Here is a 14,594-nt window from a genome sequence, read left to right as displayed (position 1 = left end):
GCAAAATCTATTTATAGGCAGGGAACCAGACAATAGGGGAGTTGGCAATTGCAAAACATCAAGACATTCTCTGCTTATCACCAAGATGACAATTGGAAATAACAAAGACTGAACATGGGGAAGGCCTAGGAGGCTCCCCTGCTTGTGAGAAAGATTATTTAAACAACTATTAAGTTAAGAAATGGCATGTAATATGTTTCTTAGACTATTAAGCTTAGCTCGTGTGTTTTGTTTAAATTTATCATTTGCAATCACTTAAACCCTACTTTTTATACTTAAAATTATTGTTGTTCATTATTAAACCCAGTATTAGTAATTATTACCTGGGAGAACAACATCTGTGCATCTCTCTCTTTCATTGATAAAGGGAGCAAACATCATATGAGCTTGTTCTGTGTAAAAAATTTATTCAGGGTAGAGGGATTTATCTGGGGGCTTGATCCCATGCAAGTGGCTGCTGTGTCAAGTCCCTGTGATTAAGCCTTCCCAGAGCTGAGCAGCTCCCAGTCTGTATTGCTCTGCAGTGGGTTATAACCCCAACTCTGTGCTCTTGCTGGGGAGACCAGAAGTTCTAGCTCAGGAGGACAGGTTGGTAAGGTGCCCCAGAGGGCAAGTGGGCAGACTCAGTGGTATGATCAGCCCATCAGATGACAGTCTCAAGGGGATCTCTGTAACCCAACACAAAGGGGGATTATGCCATCCAGGTACTGGTCAACAATAGTTCAAGAACAAAAGGCCCCTGGGAAATGTGGATCCCCCTCCAAAAAAACATGGAGGTGTAACTGCTAGAATCTTCTTTGGGGGAAATGACCACCCACCCCACCCTACTCCACCCCACCCCTAATGAGAGAACTCACTAGAAAAATTCATGAGTAATACCTATCCAGCCAACTCCATGGGTGCTCAGGGGCTGGTAAAAATTAGCAAGAGCTGAGCACCCAATGATAGACAAGCGCCTCACCCTCCCAGTGCCTCTTGCCTGTCGGCATTCTCCAGACCAACTCTTCCTCCTCCCTCCCAGCACCTCCTGTCACTGCAAACCAGCTGTTTCATTACATTCAGAGGCTCCAGGAGGAAGAGGGTGGAGTGAGGATGTGATGTATGGGGGTGGGAGGAGAGGCATAAAGAGGCAGGGCAGAGGCATGAGGGAGGAGACGGAGTTCAGGCAGAGGTCGAGCACCCCCCAGATAGAGATCTGTTGAAAAAAAGGTATGTGTGGATGCGGGGAAGGGTTTTTTTTTTCCAAAAATAAAGGCCTCCAGGAAGAAGCCCTGGTGGACACTCCTGCCAGACCTTTCACCTCTATTGTTCCTGCCTGCAGCCATCTTTTAAAGGCACGGGCACCCAGGAGTAGCACTGTGGCAGCAAGCCAGCTCCAACCAGGACCCTGACTGCTTGGCTCTTGATGGAAGGCCCACTCAGAGCCATGTCCCAGAAACAAGCCCCCCGAGACCTCCCTGGCCCTTCCAGGGACACATCCCCGCACCAAGCCAGGGCACCAAACACCAGGCACCCTCCTGGTCTGCGCCTGAGATCAAAGCCCTCTTGGAGGAGTCTCTTCAGGCCCTGCAGCCAGGAGGAGGAACATGGACATTTATGCCAGAATGGCTGATGGCCTTGCTAAGAAAGGCCACCACCGCCGCACACTAGACCAAGTCAGAGCCAAGTTGGAGGAGCTGCGACAGGGGTATGTTAAGGCCCGTAAGCGCAGTTCCCGCTCTGGGGAAACAGCACACTACTGTGCATACTATGAGGACCTGGACCGGATCCTGGGGGGGGTGGGGGGGAGAACCCCTCTCTCCAGAGAAGGTTGTGGAGTCTGGGATGGAGACCCCTGTGCAGCAGCAGCTCCAGGATGACACCCTAGAGGATCAGCAGCACCAAGACAAGGAGGAGGAGGACACCAGGAACACAGTGACCCTGACCCTGGAGCCGGACACCCAGACATAGGAGGCCTCCCAGACAACTTCGGACACTGGAGAGGGAACATCAGGTGAGTGCTGTGAGGGTCCAACACACGCAGGGCAGGTGGGAGCAAAGTGGATGGTGCAGTGCTGTGACGGGTCATGCTGATCACAACCTGGGTGGGCTCCACACATGGCCCACCATAGGGAGGGAGGGCCGTCCTACTCCTGCACTCGCATGGGTGTGAGGCGCCACCTGCTCCTGCAGAGAGTGATGCCAGGTGCAGGCTTGGGTTGGGGACCCTGGGATTGCCACACAGCTTCAGGCCTCTCAGCAACCTGTGGGAACCCCAACTGTGGCCTGACACTTGGCCCCATGGTGTGTGTGGGGGGGGAGAGGGAAGGCAGGATGGTGGCCCACACACCTTCTGGGCTCTAGGGAGGCCGTGGCTGCTGGCCAGGCCACACCACACCTTGCTGAGACCACATGAGCAGCCGCTGACCCTAGGACAGGCACTGACTGCTGAGAAGGGGGGCAGGCCCTCTCAGGGAAAGTGTGAGCATGCATGACTGACGACTTTTCCCTCTTGTCCTCCACAGCTGGACCAGCTGTCCAGGAGGGGAGCGCCATACCTGTCCCACCACCCAGATGGCTGCATGGAACCAGCCGGCACTGGCGCGCATACTTGGACCTGACGCGACAGCACATCTCGGTCCTGCAAGGAATGCAGGAGAGAATCACACCGAGGATGCAGGCAGAGGCAGAGTGGCACAGTCGCTTGCTGGACGAGTTTGTCCAGCAGCGCACTGCAATTTGCGCTGGTATCTGGGAGGTGATGGCCTTCCTCGGTCCTGTGCATGTTCCTGCTCCTCCTGATCAACCTGCCCCCCCCACCTCCTGTCCCCCCTTCACTCCCTGCCATCCCAGACCCACATGTGGCCCTACCTCCTGCCTAGCCCCCTACTGTCCCAGTCCACATGCACGGCCATCTCCGAACAGGCTCCCGCACCCGAGGTGGCAGGAGCTCCTCATCCAGGCAGCACCCTCAGCCCCGAGCCTCTCTTCCCCCTTCCAGGTTTACATCCCCCTTCCCACCTGTGAAAGTCAGTAAGAGAAGCACTTTGCTTTGTTAACAAAAAGTTTATTTTTCTTTACAAAACAGTTATATAGGTTTTGTAACATACAACAGTGCAATGAACTGTAAGCATTTTGTCAAGCACACCTGTCTCTTATCTGTGTGAATGTGTACAACATGGGGCAGGGTTGGGTTCTGGGGGGGAAGGCACTGGGGGCATGGGACACACCCACATTTGGAAGGCCCTGGGGAAACTCATTGGGCTCCTTGGGAGAATCTCTCCGTCAGGGCTTCCTGAATGCACAATCCCAACTGGTGGGCTTGGCGGAAGGCAGCTGTCCGGGGATGCTCAAAATGCTTTTCCTCCACATCAGCCCGTGTCCCGCACCCTGGGAGGAAGGCCTCCCCTTTCCTCTCCACCTGGTTGTGCAGCACACAACAGGCAGCAACCACTTTGGAGATGTTGCATTCCCCCATGTCCAGCCAAGTGAGCAGGCATCTAAACTGGCCCTTCAGATGGCCAAAGACGCACTCTACCTGGAAGTGAGCCCGATTCAGGTGGGAGTTAAACAGTTCCCTGCTCGCATCCAGGTGTCCACAGAATGGCTTCCTGAGCCAGGGCATTAGGGGGTACGCGACATCGGCCACGATGCACATGTGCAGATGCCTATCACCGACTGAAAAGTTTTGCTCCGGAAAGAACGTCCCAGCCTGCAGTACATGTATGAGTTCCGGAAGATGCGGGCATTGTGTGCCGGCCTGACCACCCAACACAAATGTCAGTGAATTGTCCCCGGTGGTCGACCAGGGCCTGCAGCACCATGGAACAGTAGCCCTTTCTCTTAACATACTGGGCTGCTCGATGGGGCGGTGCGCAGATCGGGATGTGAGTCCCATTGAGTGCTCCATTGCAGTTCGGAAAGTCTAGCCCCGCAAATCCAGCCACAATGGTATCCAGGTCTCTGAGGTGGACAGTCCTGTGAAGCAGCTCGGAATTGATGGCCGTCACCACCTGCAGAAAGGGACAAATAGAAACACACATAACAGGACATTAGAGGAGTTGCCTGAGCTGATGAGAGGTGTTTCCCCAGCCCTCCCGTCCCAGACCCCAAGAGCCCCCCCTAGGCAAATCTCCCTCCCCACCCCGCACCACGGCAGGGTGAGGCCAGAAGGGCTTTTACCACTCCCACCCCATCCCCTCTGCCCAGTCCTGACCATCCCCCTTATCCACCCTCCCCCCCCCCCCGGTGACTGTCCCCAGAGACTGACTTACCTCCATCAAGATGGCCCCAACAGTAGACCTCCCCACGCCAAACTGGTGTCCCACCGAGCGGTACCTATCGGAGGTGGCCAGCTTCCAGAGGGCAATAGCAACCCGCTTCTCTAGGGGGATGGCAGGCCGCAAGTGGGTGTCCTGGTGTTGTAGGGCAGGGGCGAGCCAGGCACACAGCTCCTGGAATGTGCATTTCCGCAAATGGAAGTTTCGAAGCCAAGCCTCATCGTCCCACTGCTCCCTAACAAGATGGTTCCACCAGTCTGAACTGGTGTCCAGCCTCCAAACTCACCTCTCCAGGAACAAGAGGTGCAGCTCGAGTGAGGGGCTCAAAGCTGGGCTCTGAATCCAGCTCTGCCATGAACATGATGATGGTCTCATAAACATGCAGCAGAACTTCCAGCATCACAGTATGGGGCCATCGCCTGCCATGGGGCAGCTCCGGCTCCATGGCCAAAAAAACAAAAAACAAAACAAAACAAAAACAAAACCAAACAACCACACAAACACAATTGAAAGCACAAAAACCAACCAGGAAACAAAATGCTGTGGTGTCCCACAAAGCAGAGCACTCAAGGCAAGCACTGCAGAAGCTTTGCATTCCCCTAGGAGGTAGGCAAGCCAGCTGCAGAAGCAGAGCGACGGCTATTTAGGAGGATCCCTTAAAGCACACATCTCTGCAAAGAGCATGCTGCAGTAAAGGCTGCCCCCATGCCCTGGCAGAAATGCTTCCAGGTGCCCTTTTTTCGCTTTTTCAATCTGCTCAGTGCAACCTAGACGCTTTTTTTTCCCCAAAAGAGGCTTTTTCGAAAGATACTTTTGAAAAAGCCTCTGTCGAAAAAGGCATGTAGTCTAGATGTGCCCTTTGTGTCTAAGTGTTACAGCATATATAGTTCATAGCGACACACACATGGCTCAGGACCCTTTGCCAAACTTATGCTTAAGAGAAAAAGGGAAACTGGCATTTAATTTTGAAATTTCTTGATTTATTAGTGTAATAAATTCTGCCCAAGAACAATATGAAAGAGGGTGCACAAATAGGTTCCAAAAGACTCCTTGTTAGTTACAGTTTACTGTGTAGTATAGGATGGACCTATAGCTTATGGCCCTGTCCAGCTAAACAGGTAAGAGCAAAATCTAGCCCTACGGAAAACATATTCTTTCCCACACAGACTGCTGAAGGTACATGAAGCCTATGGTTCATCTCCTTCTTTCATGAGGAAAAACAAAAACCTAGAAAAATCTGCATAACCCTCTACTTGCTCATCACTTGTGATTTCAGTGTTCAGCCTTGATTTCTCTGAAACACTGCAGAGTTAAAACAGAATTCAGCAATTAGCTTTTTTTGACACAGAACTAATAGGAAACATGATGCAAGAGTGACTTAAAAATGGAATTTGTTTCAGATAAAACTCAAAGCTGGTTATGTTATATATAAGCATCAACAACACTTGGCACTTACATGGTGCCTTTCTTCCATTTAGACACACAAATACTCAACCTTTTCTTTTTAAAAATCTCTAATAATTTAAATATTGTAAAACCATAATTGGAGAGTTTGTGTTTTTATGGACCTTGTTATTTTCCCTGGACAGCTTGTGTTTAGTTTAATCTATTTTATTATTTTCAAGAGACTGACAAAAATATAACATTCTAAACTGGAAATGCATAGCATAATGATGATAATTTGTTAGAGCAAATAATTCTTAATGAAAATTCTCAATTATAGTATCTCAACGCTCATTAAAAATCTTGGAGATGTGGATATTTGAGGCAGGTTTTTATACATTTTTACAAATTAATGTAATAAGGGATGCCAAGTGAGCAATTAAGTTTTTTCTGGTGTTCTTTATTTTAAACATTTTCACATAAACCATGAAATTATATCTGAAAATGGCCAATTAGGTATGTCAGTGCAAGATTTCACTACATTACAGACCATCTAAGTGACTCTACTAAATGCTAGAAAAATGTGCACCTGTATTCTAACAGCAGTCCAGCTGCACTAGTGCTAAACAACTGTTAAAGTATTAACTAGACAGAGTTCAAATATTTTTCTCTAGCATGCATGAAAAAACCCATAGTAACCAAAAAATGCTCAAGCCTTACTAACATTTAAACTGTGGCTAGCACTGATGCTATTCTGATATTGCTGAAAGATTGATCTACTCTAGAAAAACTATACCTAACTAGTGCTACTTTACTTTAATAGGCTACATCTACACTGGCAGCTTCTTGCCTGTCTACACTGGCCGCGTGTTCTTGTGCAAGTAAACTGACGTTGTACTGTAGAAAATCAGGGCTTCTTGCGCAAGAACTCTGATGCTCCCTCTCAGGAAGAAGCCCTCTTGTGCAAGAGCTCTTCCAGAAGAGGCCAGTGTAGACAGGCAACATGAATTTCTTGCGCAAGAAGCTCCTATGGTTAAAATGGCCATCAGAGCTTTCTTGTGGAAGAGAGCATCTACACCAGCAGGGATGCTCTTGCGCAAAAGCACATGCCATTCACAGGTATTCAAGCTTTGACTCTGCATAGTGGTCTAGCAACTTTAAAAAAAATTGGCCCACTGTGGCAGTGAACAAATTCACAGCACAGTAGAATATTTTAAAGAGGTGATGAGCAATGAAGGTGGCAGCAACACATCAGCAATTACCTCAAAAATTATTCTTAAATACGGTCTAAGCTACAATAACTGGCAGTGGACATTCATGTTTAGCAAAGCTGTTAACCAAAAGGGTCTCTCTCTTCGAGGATATATCACCAACTTGTGGAAATACTATTTGCTGTGTGCATTCTAGCACTACAGTGGTTGAGAGCTCTCCAAAAGCAGATGCTTTCCATCCCCATCAGACCACTTGTGTACTCACTTGAAAGAGGACCAAGATCAAAACAAAATCAAAAGGACACAGTCAGAGCAATCAGTCATCAGCAGCAAACAGTACCAGTGAGGATAAGACTGAAGTTATTCGGCACAATCAAAGGCTGTTTTCAAGCCAGATGGAAGTTAGAATTTTAATTGAATTTGAAATAACTTATTACATAATCATTCATCTCTGGCTTCCAGTCTCAGCCTGGTAGTGAGAGTGTAACAAGTGAGAACGAAAGGAAAAGGGGGGAAAAAAAACCCAGTCCTGGTATAACTGTCCAAAACACAGACGGCCAAATGCCATTAGACCAGGCCAGGGCAAAATATGTCCCACGGGCCAGATGCGGCCCGCCAAGCTACCAGATCCGGCCCACAGATGCTGCGCAGAGCCCCAGGCAGGCTCCCCACTTGCTTTGCCCCACCTGCATGCCGCTGAGAAACACGGCTGTCGGGCAGTTTTTCTTTAAAAACTGTGAGTCCAGAGGGAAGGAGGGAACCTTTAGAAACTGCTTCCACCCCCCCACACAATCCCATTGGCTGGTTCCTGGCCAGAAGCTGGCCAATGAAAGCTGCCTGTTTCAATAACAGGCAGCCATGAAACACAAGGGGCTCCAGAGCATATGGCTGCAGCCTGTGCAGGGGCAGGGCAAGCAGGGAGGCTGATTTAGGAACCGCTGCTGGCTGGTAAGGCTCCTGGCAGAGCCTACCTCTGGTACTCTAGTCTTTGTCTTCCTCAACTCTCTTCCCCCCACTCCAGATACCCAAATCCTCTTCCTCTCTCCTGTACCCATATCCCCATCCCAGATCTGGCACCCCAAACCCCTGCCCCAGATCACAGTCGTCCCCATGGCCTATCTCACAACCCAAATCCCTGAACCCCCTCCTGTACCCTAATTCCCTGGCTGTCTATATCCTCACCAGCCACTTGAGCAGCTTGCTCCCCCACAGCGGCCCAGCTGAGCGGCGCAGAAGTCAGCCAAGCACCAGGGAACAGCGCCACCCAGAGGGAACAGCCAGGGAGGCAACAGCGCCTCCCAGAGGGAACAGCCAGCATTTCAGTGTTACAGAGTCTCCGATATTGGGCTACTATATATATATATATATGATTACTTACAAAGACTTATCCCCTAAAAATATTTCCCCCTCCCCCCATATTTAAAAAAACAATAACACATTTTAACTAGCCTTAGAGCTTGGCACTGGACTCCATAAAGTATTCCTTTCCTAAGGACTAAATAAAAGCACTGCCTCCCACTTCCAATTCTTGCCAGATCAAGAATTCTAGTAACTATAATTTAAAGATGCAAAGTACAGAAATCATCTTGTGAAGCCAGTTGTACTGTTTTGTTTGTTTAAGATAAAAAAGGACAGGGAGAGAGTGAATAGCAGAAGATCAAATATACTAAGCCAACATCTATTTTTAAAGCCAATAACTTATATTTAGAATTGGACAGTGCATTTGGTTGTTGGGTTTTGGGGCCTGCAGAGGTACATATGCACACAGACAGACAAACACACTGTGAATATTTTATTTACATCTCAAGGGTTTTGGGGCCTGCAGAGGTACATATGCACACAGACAGACAAACACACAGTGAATATTTTATTTACATCTCAAGGTTCTACAGATTGAACCTCTCTAGTCCAGCACCCTCAGACCTGACTGGTGCCAAACCAGAGAACATGCCAAACCATGGTCGGTCAATATTGTCTAGCAGCATTAACAACACTTCCACTGGTTACTGTGCTCTTAGAAGACATTTAGGGGTAGATTAGAGCTAAACAACAGCACAGGACATGGAGAACCAGGACCAGTGGCTACAAATTTTTATGGGCCCACTGGAAACTTGGCCACATCATGATAAGTGGATATCCGGCTAACTAAAATCATGCCAGACCAGAAAGTACTAGTCTAGAGAGATTCAACCTCTAGCAGCATAGGCCATTCATCTTTGCACTTCTTCATACTGAGAGCATACACAGAATAAATTATATCTATGATGTGTACTTATTAATCTGTACGTTAGCTGTATACTGAAATTTAAGATTTATACTTTTAAAATCTGTTTTCTTTTAATCTTAGTCTGCTATAATGTGAATTAAGTCAAATAACTTGTTTGGAGTTTTTAACTGCTTGTCTTTAACACTTTAGTTGACTGCATTAAGGACTACCCTCTAAAATTTTTCTAATGGATGGAGGATTGCTTTTCAAGCAAAATCATGTTCAGAACATGGTAGTCATTGTCATAAGTCACTGCTTCAGTGTCAGTTCAAATTCTATAGAGCATCCCAAAAATCATTCCTCTTGATTTCACTGCTATAAAAAGGGCCTAGCTATTAAAGGATGAATAAGAGATAGAATCAAATGTCCTTGTCGCATTATGATCATAACTGCAGATATAACCCCAAAAGGTTTCTTTTGAATCTTGCTATACTACAATCCAAAATCAACAGGACATCTGAATTATATGCAGAGACCAAACAGAACAAGTGCCACGGTTGGAATTATAACTTTATTCCAGAGGAGGATAATGAATTATGCCTCACATAGGATGTTGGTTCTGCTAAAAACTCCTTGTTCTTCGCTAAAGGGCAAGTGTACATTTACCAGGAGATTGGTGATGCAGCAATCAGCCCTGGTGCGCTGATTTAATACAGTGGTTCCCAACTTTTATTATGCCGGGGACTGGCAAACACGTTCACAAACTTTTGGCGGACCGTCAACATTTTATTTGCATATTCATTATGCAAATAATGAATATACAAACACAATGTTACCTGACTGCCTAGCCCTAACAGTGCCTAAAACCCCTTTGATCTCCACCCCTATGCCCCATGCCCTTTTGACCCTTTAATCTTCAACCCCTATAGCCCATGCCATCACCCCCTATCCCCTCACCCCAAAATTCCCCAGAGCAAGGCTGCCCCCCTAGGGAGCATAGCTGTTACTGCCACGCAGGCGGGGGAGAGACTGATGGCAGCACCTGTGCTTCCTCCTTCTTCGTGCCTTCTCCCTCCCCAGTCGCGTCTTGTGCCCCCATGGGGGGGTGGAGCACGGAGCCTTGGCCGGGCCACCATTACCAAGGAGGGATGTGCTTCCTCCTACTGCTGCTGCCTCAGTGTTGCTGGCAACAAAAAAGCAGCCACGGGGGCAGAGCACTGAGCCCTGGCTGGCTGCCATTACCAAGGGAGGGAAGAGGAGGCGCGGCCAGCAAAAGCAGCCACACAGGCAGGGGGAGTGGCTGTTCATGGTGTGTGCACTCCCTCCTTCGCACCCCTTCCCTCCTCAAGCGTGGAGAAGGGAGGAAGGCTTCTCCTGCTCTACCTCCTCTTGCTGTGCCCCAGCCACGACGGCTGCCGAAGCTGAGCCGCCGTGAACACCCGTCCGTCTTGAGCTCTGGCAGCCTCCGGGGCTCAGCAGCCAGTGAGCTGCAGCTCGGTGGTTGGGAACCACTGATTTAGTAGGTCCAATAAATACCCACTAAATGAACCATTGATCACTCTCTCATCAACTGCGGCACTCCACAGGAATGAGAACTGTAAGGGGAGCTGACGGGAGAAACGCTGCAGTGGAGACCCTGCAGCAACTCGATCTAAGGTATGTCAACTCCAACTATTCACATAACTGGAGTTGTATACCTTAGGTCGATATTGCCCCGCAGTGTAAACCTGCCCTTAAACAGTGTGGCTGAAAGTAACGGCTAAGCTGCCCGTTCCAATTTCAAGCTAGCTTTCAAATTCACACAACCCATCATTTTCTTAAGCATCATAAATGAATTCTCGCATCAATGGAAAGTGTATCAGCTGTTTACATTTCAATTTTTTGCTAAAAAGGTCAATTTCTATTAAGCATTTTTTCCCCAATAGGGCAAAGTCATCCCTTCCTGCAAAAGTGTTCTACTGAGCAAGTGGGAGGTAGGATATTTATGCAAGGACAATGCATCCCACCCACAGAGTGGAATATCACTTGGAGAGACCCCCTATGCATAGGAAGTGGGGTCACCTCTGCTCAGATCCCATCATCCTCATCCTCCTGCAGTACTGGCAATGGTGTGTGTGGAGGGACTTACAAAGGTCTCACCCAGGCTACTTTGGCCTTTGAACTGAATTTGTCTCCACTCTGCAACCAGGTATTAAATAGGAAAAGTGATTGCTTCCGTAACCATTCCCATTCATTTGCTTGTCTTTCTGTTATAATTTAATTACTTTTCCATCTAACAAGAGAGCATACCAAGTCAGGGTAAAGGAGTGTTGGTATGAAGGAAGCATGCACTATTGCCTTCTTCTATACTCAAGTTTCATGGGGAGAGCATTTCTATCCCCAAGGCTGTCTATACCCTCATTTATGGACCCACAAATCCTTGTCCATGTGCTTGTCCAATGCCAAGAGGAGACCCAGGCACCCAGCCCATGTACTGATCAAATTTTTTAAAAAAAATGTATAACAAACATTAGAAATTAATATATTTCAGGATCAAACCCTGCAAACAAACTTAGTCCAACTGGCAAAAGGCCTACTTGCATATGTAAATCAAGCATGATTTTATCCTAAACATTTCATTTCAGGTACTTTGTTAAAGCTCAAAATCACTTCACTAGCTCATAAAATTTAGGCCCTATCCTGCCATCAGATCCATGCACAATGACCCTGGCACTACTTTAAAGCCCCACTTAACCCAATCAGGTTCCATTTAGAAGCAAGTTTGCCTGCACAAAGCAGTCACCTCTTCAAGACACTGTTCTTGTTTTCAGCCTAGGGATGTAAAAAGTTGATTAAAACGGTAACCCTTTAACCGTGGAAAATATTAAGAGGTTACATACGCTGCAGGCTCTGCATTATAAAGATTAAAGAAGTTTTATACTGCAGAGCCTGCAGCAAAGCCTCCCCACCAGGAACTAAGCCCCTGCTCCTGGGAAGGCAGCTTCAGAGTTTATCGATTAATGTTATTGGTTAAACATTGGCTTATTGATTAACCAATTAATCGGTTAAATGCTAACATCCCTACTTCAGACCTGCCTGTAAAACACCAAGAACACTGCCAGCTTTATAGGAATAAGAAATTTTGCATTCATTAATGGGTCTCATTTTATATTAAGGCTCCATTTTCAACTAGTTTATGCAGGTTTTTATAAATTATTATTGGATCATTTAGTTAATGGTTAATTGTCAGAGTCCAACAAGACAATAAATTGATAATCGATAATGCACCTTCCACTGATGTGCTTACAGCCATCTATAACACATACTGCCTGTCTGTAAAATTGTTATAAATCTTTTATATGCATAATCTTAAACTGTGACCTATAAATCTTACAGCAATACTGAGAGTTCATGACCCTCAATTTTAAAACGTTTTTTACAATATACAGCAAGGGTTTTATCAAAACACTGAAAAAGGAATAAGATAACCAGAAGGATGTGGATTAATTACATGCACAGATACTAACTCCATCTGCTTGTCTTTTAAAAAAAAAAGGGGGGGGGAGTAGCTTTCCTTCCAGATTAGGGGTGCCAAACTGTCAGTTACATTGCTGCTGCACAACTTGCCTTTCTTTTACAACTGAAAACATGCCCTCCCTACTCTGCAAGTGATGCACAAGAGCCATCTAATGCAGAGTAAGCTGTCTGGGTCTGAATTCAGTGACTGACACCAGAGACTTGCAGCTGTCAGACAATAAAAGAAATGGCATCTCTAAGGCAGGTCCTTTAAGGAGGGTTCTTCTAAAAACTATATTCCCTCTCAGAAGAATAATGGAAAGTGATCAGCAGAGAAAGGTTATGCTCCTCCTTACTGCAGGAAAGGGGATTATTTAAAGGCACTGGAACAGAAATTAGAATATTTAAACGATCATTTCAGAGAGAGCGCACTTTCTAAAATGATTTTATTATTCTTCACTGGACACAAAACCAAACCAAGGAAGGAAAGCCGGGCGGGTCTGCAGACGCTGTTGTAGAACCATCAAGCCAGATAGCTGTCTGGTGCACCTGCCAAGAAACCCTGAAGTTCCTGCAAAAGCTGTTTTTCCAAAGCTGCCTTCCTCTCGGAGACCTCACAGCACAAGCACACTCCCATTTCGTGCCAAAGCAGCGTTTTCTCCACTCGGCGCTGCCTGCTCGGACGGGGCACGAGGGCTGCGCGCTAAGAGTTGCACAACCCCAGGCGGCGGTGCGCCTCGCCAGCCCCGGCCCCAGTGGCTAAGGGGAAGGCAGACCAGACCGCTCGGCTCCGACTCGAGCTCGCCTCCGCTCTCCCCACGCGGTCCCTTCCGAAGTGCTGACTCACGAAGCTCGCCTCCCAGCCCCGAACATGCCCGGGCGGGCAGCTCTGGTGTCCCTCCCCCCGAAGCCCGCTTTCCCCTCTGGGCTGTGGGCAGGCGCCAGCGCCGCGGGGAGCTGCCCGGAGGGGCACGCACCGTCCGCGGCTCACTGCAAGCCCCGCAAAGCCCTTTTCTTCCTCCCCCACCAAGTAACCTCGCTGCCCACCTAGGGAAGCCCGCCACTCCTCCCCTCGGCGCGCCCGGGCAGCAGTGAGGGCAGGGGGCGGTCACAGGTGCCGCTGCAGAGCGGTGCCCGGCCAACCCGCCTGCTCCCAGCCCGCTGGCGCCCCCCAGGCACAAGGCAGCTGCGCTCCGTGCACCGCCCTCCCAACTTCTCTCAGCCCGCAGGGCTTCCCCCCAAGAGCGCGGCAGGAGGCGCCGGGCTGGGCGGCTTTGCAGGGCGCCCGGGGCACTTACTTGAAGGTGAGGACGCAGAGCGGGCGGTAGGACTTGTGGCTGGTGTTCTCGCCCATGCCCTTGCCCCAGAAGTCGTCGGCGAAGAGGCGCGCCCAGGGGGCGGCCGGGCGCACGTCCGGGTTGTTCACGATGGCCCACACGTCGTCGTGCACGAACTCGCCCCGCAGGGAGTTGCCGTAGCACAGGGCGCACAGCCCCGCCAGCACCAGCGCCGCCGCCGCCGCCCGGCAGCGGCCGGAGCCGGGCCGGGCTGGAGCAGCAGCCCCGGCGGCAGGGAGAGGCGAGGGAGGCGGCGACTGCAGCAGCGCTCGGTCCCGGCTCCTGCCGCTGGCGGAGGCTGTCACCATCCTGCTGGGCTGGCTGCTCGCGGGCGCGGGGCATCCTCCTCCTGCCGGGCGCGGGCAGGCAGCGGCGCTGCGAGCATGGTGCCGCCGGGGCAGGCAGAGCCCGAGCCGCTCTGCCGCGGCTCCGCCTGCCCAGCTGCAAATAAACAGCCGCCGCCTCCCCCCGCTGTCCCTCCGCCCCGGCACGCATGCTCCTTGCTGCGCTCCCCCAGCCCGGCACCTGGGTGCTCCGGGGGGCGGCTGCCAGGAAGGAGACAGAGGCCCCGGGCTGAGCTGCCCGCTGTACCCCTCTCTGGGACGAAGAGGGGGAGGGGAGCAGCGGCAATCCGCCGAGGAAAAACAGCAGCCTCCGCCCGCCTGCCCTGCATGGGCATGGGAGACAACTTTTGAGCTTCCTA

The 14,594-nt window shown here is 49.6% G+C and overlaps 1 protein-coding gene across 6 annotated transcripts in view; it reads right to left on the bottom strand.

Annotated features, from left to right (window-relative positions):
- TMTC1 (transmembrane O-mannosyltransferase targeting cadherins 1) overlaps window positions 1–14,345 on the bottom strand; it is a 227,093-nt gene extending 212,748 nt beyond the window's left edge. For 3 of the 6 annotated variants that reach the window (XM_075940703.2, XM_075940707.2, XM_075940714.2), the window contains exon 1: window positions 13,853–14,343. In XM_075940703.2, coding sequence (XP_075796818.2) covers window positions 13,853–14,199 — 347 coding nt within the window. In that variant the 5' untranslated portion in view covers window positions 14,200–14,343. Of the gene's footprint in view, window positions 1–13,852 lie in introns of all 6 variants that reach the window. The other 3 variants (XM_075940705.2, XM_075940711.2, XM_075940706.2) reach the window with 3 other exon arrangements.
- Window positions 14,346–14,594: the final 249 nt, after the last annotated feature.

This window comes from Pelodiscus sinensis, chromosome 1, assembly GCF_052426305.1.
Source record: "Pelodiscus sinensis isolate ZL-2025 chromosome 1, ASM5242630v1, whole genome shotgun sequence".
Classification (NCBI taxonomy): Eukaryota; Metazoa; Chordata; order Testudines; family Trionychidae; genus Pelodiscus; species Pelodiscus sinensis.
This window is presented reverse-complemented; position numbering and strand designations above follow the sequence as displayed.